This window comes from Amblyomma maculatum, chromosome 9, assembly GCF_055883805.1.
Source record: "Amblyomma maculatum isolate TAMU_Amacu chromosome 9, ASM5588380v1, whole genome shotgun sequence".
NCBI lineage: Eukaryota > Metazoa > Arthropoda > Arachnida > Ixodida > Ixodidae > Amblyomma > Amblyomma maculatum.
In genome coordinates this window covers 98,480,249-98,497,454 of record NC_139352.1, presented here as the reverse complement: position 1 = coordinate 98,497,454, position 17,206 = coordinate 98,480,249, and the positions used below count along the sequence as shown (strand labels likewise).

The following is a 17,206-nucleotide window of genomic DNA, read 5'->3' as shown; positions in this document are numbered from 1 at the left end:
CTTTTTGTTACCGCCAGCGTCACGTAGAACGTGATCAAGAGCGAGGGCGAAAGCTGTGCTAGAACCCTCTTACGCTACCTATGGCTTCAAGACTGCCAGAACCGAGACCCCCGTAAGCTACAAGCAGATCAATTAAGGGGAAATGAGGGTGCTCGTTATAATACATGAATGAAAGAAGCCAACAGTCGGCGAGGCCAAGGAAAGCGTTGGGGATGGCACTTTATGTATTTTTTTTTAATGTTTACTTGGATAATCACAGAAATTATTAATGTAATCTGTTTAGGGGAAAGATAATTAAACACAAAGTAGAAGAAAAAACAACGTGCCGATGGTGGGAACCGAACCCACGACCTCCGAATATCGCGTCCGGTGCTCTTCCAACTGAGCTACATCGGCCGCTGTCCCCCCTGCTACTTGCTTGGGTATTTATGTTTATCTGTATACGAACCTTGAGAGTGTTCACCAGCGCCACCCTCATCCTCAGCGGCGGACGTGGAACGTCCTTTTTGTTACCGCCAGCGTCACGTAGAACGTGATCAAGAGCGAGGGCGAAAGCTGTGCTAGAACCCTCTTACGCTACCTATGGCTTCAAGACAGCCAGAACCGAGACCCCCGTAAGCTACAAGCAGATCAATTAAGGGGAAATGAGGGTGCTCGTTATAATACATGAATGAAAGAAGCCAACAGTCGGCGAGGCCAAGGAAAGCGTTGGGGATGGCACTTTATGTATTTTTTTTTAATGTTTACTTGGATAATCACAGAAATTATTAATGTAATCTGTTTAGGGGAAAGATAATTAAACACAAAGTAGAAGAAAAAACAACGTGCCGATGGTGGGAACCGAACCCACGACTTCCGAATATCACGTCCGGTGCTCTTCCAACTGAGCTACATCGGCCGCTGTCCCTCCTGCTACTTGCTTGGGTATTTATGTTTATCTGTATACGAACCTTGAGAGTGTTCACCAGCGCCACCCTCATCCTCAGCGGCGGACGTGGAACGTCCATTTTGTTACCGCCAGCGTCACGTAGAACGTGATCAAGAGCGAGGGCGAAAGCTGTGCTAGAACCCTCTTACGCTACCTATGGCTTCAAGACTGCCAGAACCGAGACCCCCGTAAGCTACAAGCAGATCAATTAAGGGGAAATGAGGGTGCTCGTTATAAGACATGAATGAAAGAAGCCAACAGTCGGCGAGGCCAAGGAAAGCGTTGGGGATGGCACTTTATGTATTTTTTTTAATGTTTACTTGGATAATCAAAGAAATTATTAATGTAATCTGTTTAGGGGAAAGATAATTAAACACAAAGTAGAAGAAAAAACAACGTGCCAATGGTGGGAACCGAACCCACGACCTCCGAATATCGCGTCCGGTGCTCTTCCAACTGAGCTACATCGGCCGCTGTCTCTCCTGCTACTTGCTTGGGTATTTATGTTTATCTGTATACGAACCTTGAGAGTGTTCACCAGCGCCACCCTCATCCTCAGCGGCGGACGTGGAACGTTCTTTTTGTTACCGCCAGCGTCACGTAGAACGTGATCAAGAGCGAGGGCGAAAGCTGTGCTAGAACCCTCTTACGCTACCTATGGCTTCAAGACTGCCAGAACCGAGACCCCCGTAAGCTACAAGCAGATCAATTAAGGGGAAATGAGGGTGCTCGTTATAATACATGAATGAAAGAAGCCAACAATCGGCGAGGCCAAGGAAAGCGTTGGGGATGGCACTTTATGTATTTTTTTTTTAATGTTTACTTGGATAATCACAGAAATTATTAATGTAATCTGTTTAGGGGAAAGATAATTAAACACAAAGTAGAAGAAAAAACAACGTGCCGATGGTGGGAACCGAACCCACGACTTCCGAATATCGCGTCCGGTGCTCTTCCAACTGAGCTACATCGGCCGCTGTCCCTCCTGCTACTTGCTTGGGTATTTATGTTTATCTGTATACGAACCTTGAGAGTGTTCACCAGCGCCACCCTCATCCTCAGCGGCGGACGTGGAACGTCCTTTTTGTTACCGCCAGCGTCACGTAGAACGTGATCAAGAGCGAGGGCGAAAGCTGTGCTAGAACCCTCTTACGCTACCTATGGCTTCAAGACAGCCAGAACCGAGACCCCCGTAAGCTACAAGCAGATCAATTAAGGGGAAATGAGGGTGCTCGTTATAATACATGAATGAAAGAAGCCAACAGTCGGCGAGGCCAAGGAAAGCGTTGGGGATGGCACTTTATGTATTTTTTTTTAATGTTTACTTGGATAATCACAGAAATTATTAATGTAATCTGTTTAGGGGAAAGATAATTAAACACAAAGTAGAAGAAAAAACAACGTGCCGATGGTGGGAACCGAACCCACGACTTCCGAATATCGCATCCGGTGCTCTTCCAACTGAGCTACATCGGCCGCTGTCCCTCCTGCTACTTGCTTGGGTATTTATGTTTATCTGTATACGAACCTTGAGAGTGTTCACCAGCGCCACCCTCATCCTCAGCGGCGGACGTGGAACGTCCATTTTGTTACCGCCAGCGTCACGTAGAACGTGATCAAGAGCGAGGGCGAAAGCTGTGCTAGAACCCTCTTACGCTACCTATGGCTTCAAGACTGCCAGAACCGAGACCCCCGTAAGCTACAAGCAGATTAATTAAGGGGAAATGAGGGTGCTCGTTATAATACATGAATGAAAGAAGCCAACAGTCGGCGAGGCCAAGGAAAGCGTTGGGGATGGCACTTTATGTATTTTTTTTAATGTTTACTTGGATAATCAAAGAAATTATTAATGTAATCTGTTTAGGGGAAAGATAATTAAACACAAAGTAGAAGAAAAAACAACGTGCCAATGGTGGGAACCGAACCCACGACCTCCGAATATCGCGTCCGGTGCTCTTCCAACTGAGCTACATCGGCCGCTGTCTCTCCTGCTACTTGCTTGGGTATTTATGTTTATCTGTATACGAACCTTGAGAGTGTTCACCAGCGCCACCCTCATCCTCAGCGGCGGACGTGGAACGTTCTTTTTGTTACCGCCAGCGTCACGTAGAACGTGATCAAGAGCGAGGGCGAAAGCTGTGCTAGAACCCTCTTACGCTACCTATGGCTTCAAGACTGCCAGAACCGAGACCCCCGTAAGCTACAAGCAGATCAATTAAGGGGAAATGAGGGTGCTCGTTATAATACATGAATGAAAGAAGCCAACAATCGGCGAGGCCAAGGAAAGCGTTGGGGATGGCACTTTATGTATTTTTTTTTAATGTTTACTTGGATAATCACAGAAATTATTAATGTAATCTGTTTAGGGGAAAGATAATTAAACACAAAGTAGAAGAAAAAACAACGTGCCGATGGTGGGAACCGAACCCACGACTTCCGAATATCGCGTCCGGTGCTCTTCCAACTGAGCTACATCGGCCGCTGTCCCTCCTGCTACTTGCTTGGGTATTTATGTTTATCTGTATACGAACCTTGAGAGTGTTCACCAGCGCCACCCTCATCCTCAGCGGCGGACGTGGAACGTCCATTTTGTTACCGCCAGCGTCACGTAGAACGTGATCAAGAGCGAGGGCGAAAGCTGTGCTAGAACCCTCTTACGCTACCTATGGCTTCAAGACTGCCAGAACCGAGACCCCCGTAAGCTACAAGCAGATCAATTAAGGGGAAATGAGGGTGCAAGTTATAATACATGAATGAAAGAAGCCAACAATCGGCGAGGCCAAGGAAAGCATTGGGGATGGCACTTTATGTATTTTTTTTTAATGTTTACTTGGATAATCACAGAAATTATAATGTAATCTGTTTAGGGGAAAGATAATTAAACACAAAGTAGAAGAAAAAACAACGTGCCGATGGTGGGAACCGAACCCACGACTTCCGAATATCGCATCCGGTGCTCTTCCAACTGAGCTACATCGGCCGCTGTCCCTCCTGCTACTTGCTTGGGTATTTATGTTTATCTGTATACGAACCTTGAGAGTGTTCACCAGCGCCACCCTCATCCTCAGCGGCGGACGTGGAACGTCCATTTTGTTACCGCCAGCGTCACGTAGAACGTGATCAAGAGCGAGGGCGAAAGCTGTGCTAGAACCCTCTTACGCTACCTATGGCTTCAAGACTGCCAGAACCGAGACCCCCGTAAGCTACAAGCAGATTAATTAAGGGGAAATGAGGGTGCTCGTTATAATACATGAATGAAAGAAGCCAACAGTCGGCGAGGCCAAGGAAAGCGTTGGGGATGGCACTTTATGTATTTTTTTTAATGTTTACTTGGATAATCAAAGAAATTATTAATGTAATCTGTTTAGGGGAAAGATAATTAAACACAAAGTAGAAGAAAAAACAACGTGCCAATGGTGGGAACCGAACCCACGACCTCCGAATATCGCGTCCGGTGCTCTTCCAACTGAGCTACATCGGCCGCTGTCTCTCCTGCTACTTGCTTGGGTATTTATGTTTATCTGTATACGAACCTTGAGAGTGTTCACCAGCGCCACCCTCATCCTCAGCGGCGGACGTGGAACGTTCTTTTTGTTACCGCCAGCGTCACGTAGAACGTGATCAAGAGCGAGGGCGAAAGCTGTGCTAGAACCCTCTTACGCTACCTATGGCTTCAAGACTGCCAGAACCGAGACCCCCGTAAGCTACAAGCAGATCAATTAAGGGGAAATGAGGGTGCTCGTTATAATACATGAATGAAAGAAGCCAACAATCGGCGAGGCCAAGGAAAGCATTGGGGATGGCACTTTATGTATTTTTTTTTAATGTTTACTTGGATAATCACAGAAATTATTAATGTAATCTGTTTAGGGGAAAGATAATTAAACACAAAGTAGAAGAAAAAACAACGTGCCGATGGTGGGAACCGAACCCACGACTTCCGAATACGCGTCCGGTGCTCTTCCAACTGAGCTACATCGGCCGCTGTCCCTCCTGCTACTTGCTTGGGTATTTATGTTTATCTGTATACGAACCTTGAGAGTGTTCACCAGCGCCACCCTCATCCTCAGCGGCGGACGTGGAACGTCCATTTTGTTACCGCCAGCGTCACGTAGAACGTGATCAAGAGCGAGGGCGAAAGCTGTGCTAGAACCCTCTTACGCTACCTATGGCTTCAAGACTGCCAGAACCGAGACCCCCGTAAGCTACAAGCAGATCAATTAAGGGGAAATGAGGGTGCAAGTTATAATACATGAATGAAAGAAGCCAACAATCGGCGAGGCCAAGGAAAGCGTTGGGGATGGCACTTTATGTATTTTTTTTAATGTTTACTTGGATAATCACAGAAATTATAATGTAATCTGTTTAGGGGAAAGATAATTAAACACAAAGTAGAAGAAAAAACAACGTGCCGATGGTGGGAACCGAATCCACGACCTCCGAATATCGCGTCCGGTGCTCTTCCAACTGAGCTACATCGGCCGCTGTCCCCCCTGCTACTTGCTTGGGTATTTATGTTTATTTGTATACGAACCTTGAGAGTGTTCACCAGCGCCACCCTCATCCTCAGCGGCGGACGTGGAACGTCCTTTTTGTTACCGCCAGCGTCACGTAGAACGTGATCAAGAGCGAGGGCGAAAGCTGTGCTAGAACCCTCTTACGCTACTTATGGCTTCAAGACTGCCAGAACCGAGACCCCCGTAAGCTACAAGCAGATCAATTAAGGGGAAATGAGGGTGCTCGTTATAATAGATGAATGAAAGAAGCCAACAGTCGGCGATGCCAAGGAAAGCGTTGGGGATGGCACTTTATGTATTTTTTTTAATGTTTACTTGGATAATCACAGAAATTATTAATGTAATCTGTTTAGGGGAAAGATAATTAAACACAAAGTAGAAGAAAAAACAACGTGCCGATAGTGGGAACCGAACCCACGACCTCCGAATATCGCGTCCGGTGCTCTTCCAACTGAGCTACATCGGCCGCTGTCCCCCCTGCTACTTGCTTGGGTATTTATGTTTATCTGTATACGAACCTTGAGAGTGTTCACCAGCGCCACCCTCATCCTCAGCGGCGGACGTGGAACGTCCTTTTTGTTACCGCCAGCGTCACGTAGAACGTGATCAAGAGCGAGGGCGAAAGCTGTGCTAGAACCCTCTTACGCTACCTATGGCTTCAAGACTGCCAGAACCGAGACCCCCGTAAGCTACAAGCAGATCAATTAAGGGGAAATGAGGGTGCTCGTTATAATACATGAATGAAAGAAGCCAACAGTCGGCGAGGCCAAGGAAAGCGTTGGGGATGGCACTTTATGTATTTTTTTTTAATGTTTACTTGGATAATCACAGAAATTATTAATGTAATCTGTTTAGGGGAAAGATAATTAAACACAAAGAAGAAGAAAAAACAACCTGCCGATGGTGGGAACCGAACCCACGACCTCCGAATATCGCGTCCGGTGCTCTTCCAACTGAGCTACATCGGCCGCTGTCCCCCCTGCTACTTGCTTGGGTATTTATGTTTATCTGTATACGAACCTTGAGAGTGTTCACCAGCGCCTCCCTCATCCTCAGCGGCGGACGTGGAACGTCCTTTTTGTTACCGCCAGCGTCACGTAGAACGTGATCAAGAGCGAGGGCGAAAGCTGTGCTAGAACCCTCTTACGCTACCTATGGCTTCAAGACAGCCAGAACCGAGACCCCCGTAAGCTACAAGCAGATCAATTAAGGGGAAATGAGGGTGCTCGTTATAATACATGAATGAAAGAAGCCAACAGTCGGCGAGGCCAAGGAAAGCGTTGGGGATGGCACTTTATGTATTTTTTTTTAATGTTTACTTGGATAATCACAGAAATTATTAATGTAATCTGTTTAGGGGAAAGATAATTAAACACAAAGTAGAAGAAAAAACAACGTGCCGATGGTGGGAACCGAACCCACGACTTCCGAATATCGCGTCCGGTGCTCTTCCAACTGAGCTACATCGGCCGCTGTCCCTCCTGCTACTTGCTTGGGTATTTATGTTTATCTGTATACGAACCTTGAGAATGTTCACCAGCGCCACCCTCATCCTCAGCGGCGGACGTGGAACGTCCATTTTGTTACCGCCAGCGTCACGTAGAACGTGATCAAGAGCGAGGGCGAAAGCTGTGCTAGAACCCTCTTACGCTACCTATGGCTTCAAGACTGCCAGAACCGAGACCCCCGTAAGCTACAAGCAGATCAATTAAGGGGAAATGAGGGTGCAAGTTATAATACATGAATGAAAGAAGCCAACAGTCGGCGAGGCCAAGGAAAGCGTTGGGGATGGCACTTTATGTATTTTTTTAATGTTTACTTGGATAATCACAGAAATTATTAATGTAATCTGTTTAGGGGAAAGATAATTAAACACAAAGTAGAAGAAAAAACAACGTGCCGATGGTGGGAACCGAACCCACGACCTCCGAATATCGCGTCCGGTGCTCTTCCAACTGAGCTACATCGGCCGCTGTCCCCCCTGCTACTTGCTTGGGTATTTATGTTTATCTGTATACGAACCTTGAGAGTGTTCACCAGCGCCACCCTCATCCTCAGCGGCGGACGTGGAACGTCCTTTTTGTTACCGCCAGCGTCACGTAGAACGTGATCAAGAGCGAGGGCGAAAGCTGTGCTAGAACCCTCTTACGCTACCTATGGCTTCAAGACTGCCAGAACCGAGACCCCCGTAAGCTACAAGCAGATCAATTACGGGGAAATGAGGGTGCAAGTTATAATACATGAATGAAAGAAGCCAACAGTCGGCGAGGCCAAGGAAAGCGTTGGGGATGGCACTTTATGTATTTTTTTTAATGTTTACTTGGATAATCACAGAAATTATTAATGTAATCTGTTTAGGGGAAAGATAATTAAACACAAAGTAGAAGAAAAAACTACTGTAGTCATGGTGAAATGCGCAACAAACACGACACAAAAGTAAGAGGAACACGTATCACGGGACGTATCACGGAACACGTCCCGTGATACGTGTTCCTCTTACTTTTGTGTCGTGTTTTTGTTGCGCATTTCACCATGACTACAGTTGACATTCTCCAACTAGCCCGCCAACAGCTCCTGTTAAAGAAGAAAAAACAACGTGCCGATGGTGGGAACCGAACCCACGACCTCCGAATATCGCGTCCGGTGCTCTTCCAATTGAGCTACATCGGCCGCTGTCCCCCCTGCTACTTGCTTGGGTATTTATGTTTATCTGTATACGAACCTTGAGAGTGTTCACCAGCGCCACCCTCATCCTCAGCGGCGGACGTGGAACGTCCTTTTTGTTACCGCCAGCGTCACGTAGAACGTGATCAAGAGCGAGGGCGAAAGCTGTGCTAGAACCCTCTCACGCTACCTATGGCTTCAAGACTGCCAGAACCGAGACCCCCGTAAGCTACAAGCAGATCAATTAAGGGGAAATGAGGGTGCAAGTTATAATACATGAATGAAAGAAGCCAACAGTCGGCGAGCCCAAGGAAAGCGTTGGGGATGGCACTTTATGTATTTTTTTTTTAATGTTTACTTGGATAATCACAGAAATTATTAATGTAATCTGTTTAGGGGAAAGATAATTAAACACAAAGTAGAAGAAAAAACAACGTGCCGATGGTGGGAACCGAACCCACGGCCTCCGAATATCGCGTCCGGTGCTCTTCCAATTGAGCTACATCGGCCGCTGTCCCCCCTGCTACTTGCTTGGGTATTTATGTTTATCTGTATACGAACCTTGAGAGTGTTCACCAGCGCCACCCTCATCCTCAGCGGCGGACGTGGAACGTCCTTCTTGTTACCGCCAGCGTCACGTAGAACGTGATCAAGAGCGAGGGCGAAAGCTGTGCTAGAACCCTCTCACGCTACCTATGGCTTCAAGACTGCCAGAACCGAGACCCCCGTAAGCTACAAGCAGATCAATTAAGGGGAAATGAGGGTGCTCGTTATAATACATGAATGAAAGAAGCCAACAGTCGGCGAGGCCAAGGAAAGCGTTGGGGATGGCACTTTATGTATTTTTTTTTAATGTTTTCTTGGATAATCACAGAAATTATTAATGTAATCTGTTTAGGGGAAAGATAATTAAACACAAAGTAGAAGAAAAAACAACGTGCCGATGGTGGGAACCGAACCCACGACCTCCGAGTATCGCGTCCGGTGCTCTTCCAACTGAGCTACATCGGCCGCTGTCCCCCCTGCTACTTGCTTGGGTATTTATGTTTATCTGTATACGAACCTTGAGAGTGTTCACCAGCGCCACCCTCATCCTCAGCGGCGGACGTGGAACGTCCTTTTTGTTACCCCCAGCGTCACGTAGAACGTGATCAAGAGCGAGGGCGAAAGCTGTGCTAGAACCCTCTTACGCTACCTATGGCTTCAAGACTGCCAGAACCGAGACCCGCGTAAGCTACAAGCAGATCAATTAAGGGGAAATGAGGGTGCAAGTTATAATACATGAATGAAAGAAGCCAACAGTCGGCGAGGCCAAGGAAAGCGTTGGGGATGGCACTTTATGTATTTTTTTTAATGTTTACTTGGATAATCACAGAAATTATTAATGTAATCTGTTGAGGGGAAAGATAATTAAACACAAAGTAGAAGAAAAAACAACGTGCCGATGGTAGGAACCGAACCCACGACCTCCGAATATCGCGTCCGGTGCTCTTCCAACTGAGCTACATCGGCCGCTGTCCCCCCTGCTACTTGCTTGGGTATTTATGTTTATCTGTATACGAACCTTGAGAGTGTTCACCAGCGCCACCCTCATCCTCAGCGGCGGACGTGGAACGTCCTTTTTGTTACTGCCAGCGTCACGTAGAACGTGATCAAGAGCGAGGGCGAAAGCTGTTCTAGAACCCTCTTACGCTACCTATGGCTTCAAGACTGCCAGAACCGAGACCCCTGTAAGCTACAAGCAGATCAATTAAGGGGAAATGAGGGTGCTCGTTATAATACATGAATGAAAGAAGCCAACAGTCGGCGAGGCCAAGGAAAACGTTGGGGATGGCACTTTATGTATTTTTTTTTAATGTTTACTTTGATAATCACAGAAATTATTAATGTAATCTGTTTAGGGGAGGGATAATTAAGCGCAAAGTAGAAGAAAAAATAACGTGCCGATGGTGGGAACAATATATATATATTGTGAGCACTGTGTGGCGCTTCATCTTCCACACGGCTGAAGTGCTGCTTCATCTTCATCCTGCTCCCTCTTGTAGATACCCATCGTCATCGCAGAGTGTGTTTGGCTGCAGTGTGCGACCAACGCTTCAGGTCTGCAATGAAGCCTGATCCCCCAAATCCGACATTCGCGTTACCTTACACGTGGTGGAGGTGCGCCTTGATTTCCCCGCTGCTTCGTCACCTGCATCCACCTAGAGCTTCGTTCTGGCCACCGTTTGACCCCGACCACTATCGTCATGACTCAAGAGGGCCACTCCGCTATTCCGGCTTCTACCAACTCGACTCCAGCTCCCCTTGCCACTTTGACTGTCAGTAGCCGTCAGCGCGACCCGCAGATGTTCGCCGGTCTCCGCGGCGACGACGCTGATGACTGGCTCGACAGCTACGACCGGGTCAGTGCTTTTAACCGGTGGGACGATTCTCTTGAACTAATTATTGTGTCCTTTTATTTGACGGATGTGGCCAAAACGTGGTTCCTAAATCATGAATCGACGATTCCGGACTGAGCTACCTTTAAACAAACGTTACGCCAGATTTTCTGCGCTCCTACTGTTCGCACGGAATCCGCCAAGAAGAAGCTAGAAGCCCGACTTCAGCGGTCCAATGAGACCTATACCTCTTATATAGAAGATGTTCTTGCACTTTGTCGGCGCATAAATGGCACCATGCCAGAGGCCGAGCGGATTCGGCACGACCTTAAAGGTATCGGGCCACTCGCCTATAACGCCCTGGCCGTGCAGAACCCTACCACAATATCGACTTGTCAACGGCTTGACGAACTACAGTCAATACGCCTGCAGCCTGATCCCACTTCATTTGGTTTCACTGCCGACGCTGACCTCCGTACGCTTATTCGCTGATTAATTCGTGAAGAGCTCTCGGCTCAAGGTAATTTGTGCCGCCCTGCATCTGAGCCACATCCTTCAAGTGCCGGCCTGCGTAGCATTGCCAAAGAAGAGCTGGCCTCAATGACCTATGCCCCCCAACATTGGTCGCTCCTACCATCTGTCAGGTGCCAACGTACGCCCAGGTCACGTCCTTGCCGCCTGCAGTTGGAGCGCCTACGCCACCGGCGCCTACCACTGCTCATGTCGCTGCATTGGCACCACCTGCCGCAGCGCCGACATACTACCCCAACTGGCACCCAGCCCGCCCTGTTTGTTATTACTGCAGGTACCGAGGCCATATTTCCCGCTTCTGTCGTCACAGGCTCCAGAATGAACGCCGCGGCTACGACTCATTTGAAGCAGACTACCCTCCTCGCTTTTCCGGCTCTAACCACCGTTCATTCCCTGATTATCCCCGACTTCGACGACACTGCGGCCACCATTCTCCACACCGATGCCAGCAGCCTCGGTATCGGCGCCGTACTTCTGCAACGTGACACCGCTTCTCGGGAAAAAGTAATTGCGTTGCCAGTCGAACTCTAACAGCGGAACGCACCTGCACCATCACTGAGCAAGAGTGTCTCGCCGTCGTTCGGGTAGTTCAGAAATTCCGCCCCTACCTCTACGGTCGCCATTTCATGATCGTTACCGATCACCACGCTCTGTGCTGGTTATCAACCCTCAAAAATTTGACTGGACGCCTGGGCCGTTGGATTCTGCGTTTACAGGAATACCACTTCGATGTAATATTCAAATAGGGTCGCAGGCATAGAGATGCCGATGCTCTTTCCCGCTACCCGCTCCCAGAATCACCACCTAGTGCTTCTTCACGCCTTCCTGCGTGCACCCTCGACGTCCCAATTTCGTCAAGAGCTCCAAACATCACCTGTGCTACTCCTACCGCTGCTCCAGATCGCTACGCCATTATTTCACACCAGCGAGCAGATCCCTACTGTCTTTCCCTAATCAACCTTCTCACCGGTGCTTCTCACCCTCCTACCGCTAGGATGCGCAGGCAACTCCAAAAGTTCAAACTTGACAACGGCGTGCTCTCCCGTTATATTTATTGCTCTGAAGGCACCCGTTGGGTCCCCGTTATTCCGAGAGCGCTTCGCACCCGTATCCTGGCGGCTTTCCACGATGATGCTACAGCCGGTCACCTAGGCTTTCATAAAACTTACCACCGCGTGAAAACCCGTTTCTTCTGGCCAGGCCTAGCCTCAAGTGTGGCAAAATACGTCGCCTCTTGTCTGCCATGTCAGCGCCGCAAACTGCCCACTTCTCCTCCTGCTGGCCTACTACAGCCGCTACCTTGCCCTGCTACTCCTTTTGCCGTTGTTGGCATAGACTTATACGGGCCACTTCCATTGTCCGCACGAGGTAATCGCTGGATCGTCACCCCCGTCGACCACCTAACACGCTACGCTGAGACCGTTGCCCTGCCTAATGGCTCAGCACATGAGGTCGCGACCTCCTTTTTGGAATCGCTCGCACTGCGCCATGGGGCCCCTCAAGTGCTTCTCAGCGATCGTGGTCGGACATTTCTGTCGAATATTGTAGCCGAAGTTATTGAGGCCTCAACCACACATCACAAATTGACCTCCAGCTATCACCCGCAGACCAATGGGTTGACTGAGCGGTTCCACCGCACGCTTTCTGACATGTTATCTATGTACGTCGATCAGGACCACTGAAACTGGGACGTAATACTTCCTTTTGTTACGTTCGTCTACGATACGGCTGTACAACGGACCACAGGGTAAACGAGGAAAAACGGGGTTACACCCCGTTTTTCCTCGTTTACGGCCGTACTCCCGCTACCTTTCTTGACGCCTCTTTCCTTTCTACACATGCCAGTTCCTCATCCTCTCTTCCTGACCAGTTCCTTTCCCGAGTGGCCAAATCTCACCGGCTTGCTCGCGTCAACACGGAAGCTAGCCAGGAAGACCGCCAGTGCCGCTATAATGCAACCCATCGCCAAGTTTCGTTCCGTCCCGGCGACGAGGTGTTACTTTGGACCCCAATACGCACTCCTGGCCTCTGTGACAAGTTACAACACCATTACATTGGTCCTTGCACAGTTCTTGCAAAAACCTCCCCGGTCAACTATCGCGTCTCCCCTGTTTACCCTCCTCCGGACTGTCGTTACCGTGGCACTGAAGTTGACCACGCTTCACGTATGAAACCTTTTATTCGGCGCAGTTATAACATTTGCAATGAACGGCTGGTACAATTTGCAGCTACCAAGGTTTGGAATAGTTTGCCGCAAAACAGATAAAACATTTCAATGGAACTTGCGAAACACTTATGACAATACTTATTTTATGAAACTGGTTTGATAAATGTGATGCTGGTTTTGTTTTGGGATCTGTTGGACAGTGTTGCTTGTTATACTATTTTGTTGAGTGATCAGTGACGTACAGACTGTGATACTTCGCCTTTAATGCATTTCATGTAATGCATTTCATCTTTGCGGAACGTGTTTTGGCCTTTCACCGGCATCACTTTCATTTCAAACAAAAACTGTCTTTGCCTATATGAATGTTTTCGAACCCAATACTAGCCCCGGCTACGGTTCAAATAATGTTTCGTAATTTGCATGGCAGAAGTGGAAATAAAAATTACATGATGTGAAAGAATGCCTGACGCTGGATTGTGAACCCACAACCTTCCGAGCAGCCTCTAAGCTGTGAAATGCAGCAGCCGCGCACAGGCGTTCACCCACAAACCACATACCAACATTTTCTTTCTAATGTCCTCAACAGCCCTGCATCCAGTCTCCTAAAGGCTGCATCAAACTCCTATCGATACAACTTCAGATGCCTACAGATTTTAGTGACGTAAAATATCCGGAAATTTTGAAGATCGGAAAAACGCGAGGAAAAAAGTGTTTTTCTTTTCGGAAGTATTATAAAATTCTGAAAAATATCAATTATTTAGATTAACTACATGCACAGAAGATTTGAAGCAGCAAACAGCCTTTCATCCTTGCTGTGTGCAGCTCATGCATATGTTGCTCTACTTTTACACCGTTATAAAAAGGAATACATTTCCCTTTTCATGGTTCTGTGAGGTTGCGGCCTTCATTACCGCATGTGAGAAGATATCAGAGTTCGGCTGCGTACACACGAAAAGCACGTATTGGCTCGAATAGAGCAAAGAAGCTAGGTTTAGTTTTTACTTAAACTCTAAAGTCTTGAGTTTGATGAGCAGAGCCACAAATTGCAGCAAACGCGATTCCTACAAGTGCGAGCGAACATCTTGGCTTTGTTTCCATGTCTCCTTATCCCCAGCGCGTTTTCTTATCCGACTCTTATAATTTTTATTTATAATTTATTCTTCTCCAGTTAAGTTTTACTTCAATCGTGTGCAGTTCAATCTACCGTAATTTCCGGACCAATGTCCGCACCCGCTGTATAGTCCACCGGAACTAATTTTCGTTGAAAACAGTTTTTGTTTTCTTCTAGATGTTAAACAAGCAGTTTGCGATGGGTGAGTGAGCATTGTATTGCCAAAAGGAAAGCCATGCGTTATATTAAATTCTATTGATTCACTTCTAGAACTCATAAAAATCCATTTTCTAGTTGCTGGACGCTGACGATAAGGCTCTTCGTCTTTTTAGAGCAATCGTGACCATTCTGACTATGCAAGCTCTGGCGTATACACCTACACTAATCCATGCGCTTATTTATTGTTTATTACTTTATTTTTATCATTTAGGTTATGTGCATATACATGTGCTCAGAATTACAAGCACTACAAAGCAGCCACTCCTAGCTTTCACAACAGCATTCGCTTACATATCGAAGATTGATTCCATGCCAGAGCTGATTCCGCTGTATTATTTAGCACGGTAACGTTTCGTTGGCACCCATTCGGGACACGATTTCTTTATTTTTGTAAATGCTAATTAATATTTATAAACTGAAATCTGACAATGTTAAACATTAGAGCAAATTTTCATATTTTTAAGGGTACATACTGTGTGAGTTTTTCTTGAATTCGTGCCTCGGGTAAAAACCAGAAAAAAAAACTTTTTTCTGAGCCCTAAGCTACTAATCCATCATGAAAGCATTATAATAATTGTTAATATGGGAGCTAAAACAATGCACAGTTGATTCAAGCTTGAGGCGGACCATATTGTCACCGCAGACGCCGAAGCATGAGTTCAATTGATCGTCGACAACACTGTTGAGCTGTACCTGCTAGAAAACATGCTTATTATTTCCTTTAAAGTTTCGCACACGCAGGCTGATTCAGCAAATGCAAGAGAAATATTCAATCATTTGCAATAATACCTATCAGAGGGCAGAACCAATGTTAACTAATCAGAAATGAACGGTGCAAGGAAGCTGAAAACAATGACAGATTTCTCTGCAACGTCTATTGCGGCATTCACACCGCCGCTGGTCTTTCGGCATAATTTGTAGAAATCGCCTTTCCATCTTTCAAATGAAATGGTAGTGCATTCCTGACCATAAATTTTATGCCATTCCATGTGCAGACCAATTTTTGAAAGCTGGTGTTGCGTAGTGTGGAACACGAGTTATGTCAAGGTGAGCCTGGCAGATGGTGTATCCACGGAGGTGAGATATAATACAAATATTGCTTTTTTTACTATGGGGGAAAACATTCCGTGTTTTTCATCCTTTTTTGCAGTTCCATTGCCACCCCCCCCTGATCATGGACAACAAGGACACTGTATTAAACCGAACGGCCGGACCCTATGCTGAGGGCGACACTTTGATGTTGAAGTGCATGCTACCTACATGTAAGCAGAATAGGTTTTCTCGATTAGTCTCCATGGAAACCTTGCTTGTTGATGAAAGTTGTATCGCTCGGGTACGACAGTCACTTGCTGCCTACAGCATTTCGGGGCCCATTGTACTTGGACCTGACTAATTCAAGCCGTTTTAGATTTCGCTCACTCACTTTAGATTTATAACCACCCCACCGTTCAACCCGTTGTCAGTTTTTTCGAACAGAAAACTAAACGTTGTGCTCATCGAATGGAAGCAGTTAATAGGGCCGCTGCATTGCGACGTAGGAAGAATTCTCCGTCCAGTACGATATCAGTACTACATCTCTGCTTCCATGGTTTACTTTCTGTGATTAAAGTTAAAATATGTGTTTCCTTACGATGCCTCTTATCAAGGTTGAGAAATTAGAAGGATGAATGCAGCTTTTTCTGAGTGGGTAGTACTCCTAAAACAAATTCAGGGGAATGTTTATATGAGACACTCTATGCGCTAAAAGAGGCGTAAAATGATTCGTACATATATTATAGAATTTATTTTTGGCACTTACTCCCTAAACTCCTTCATGCATAGTATATTGAGAATAAGGCTGTCATGTGGAAGCCAAAACGTCCTTTTTTATTAAATTTGGTCTATGCTGTTCATTTTTTGTCAAGTATACAGTATTTTTGCTTATAGAGTATTTCAAAATTTATTTTATTGTGCACTATGCTTTCAACCGGACGCAATATTTAGCTGTACAACTCCTTTGTTACCGCATCAGATATAAAAGATAACTAATGTCGCCTATTATGCTACGATTTAGAACTACTCTGTTTCGACAAGTACTTTCTCACACAGGCTTTGTAAGCACCCTGTCAGAGTATTGAATAATAACAATCTGAAATGTATTCGGCTCTGGCCGTGTCACACGGTTCTGTAACTTGTCTTGCAGAAAGAAAATGAATTGCTTTATCCTTTATCTCTAGTTTCCTGGAAACGTAAATAAACTGAATATCTTCACGTTTTCTTCAACAGCAGATCACAAGTTGACGCTGGCGTGGCGATGGAACGGCGAATGGCTTAGCCTGTCCACAGCCATCGTGGAGACGTCTGGCGGTGGCTTAGAAAGCATCCTAGAGATCGGCCCTCTTCGCAGAGAACATTTCCTTTCCAACATCAGCTGCGTAGCTTCCAGTGATGCCTCGCGTCCTGTGGAGAGCTCGGTGCTCCTTGACATGTTTCGTAAGTACGTGCAACCGTCGTCCGCGGCCTGCCGCTCTCATCCAAAACGCAGATCGAGCGCCACTCACGGAAAAAAGGCCAGCGTCCAATGCATTTAAAATTTTTGGCATAGTCTTCCTAAATAGAGCCAACAAATGCATGTCCTTCAATACAGTTGCTTGAAAATTTCAAAACCTGCCTCTCATTATAATATGGCATCAGAGCGTGGTTTCTTCGCCT

At 46.6% G+C, this 17,206-nt stretch overlaps 1 protein-coding gene and 1 non-coding gene across 2 annotated transcripts in view; one reads left to right on the top strand and one right to left on the bottom strand.

Annotated features, from left to right (window-relative positions):
* Positions 1 to 17,085, top strand: part of LOC146179921 (uncharacterized) — a 71,616-nt gene extending 54,531 nt beyond the window's left edge. The window contains exons 4-5 of the mRNA XM_084580293.1: positions 15,678 to 15,777; positions 16,781 to 17,085. Coding sequence (XP_084436419.1) covers positions 15,678 to 15,777; positions 16,781 to 17,085 — 405 coding nt within the window. The remainder of the gene's footprint in view (positions 1 to 15,677; positions 15,778 to 16,780) is intronic.
* Positions 826 to 898, bottom strand: TRNAS-UGA (transfer RNA serine (anticodon UGA)). The gene has a single exon. It is a non-coding gene; the product is annotated as a tRNA-Ser (tRNA).
* Positions 17,086 to 17,206: the final 121 nt, after the last annotated feature.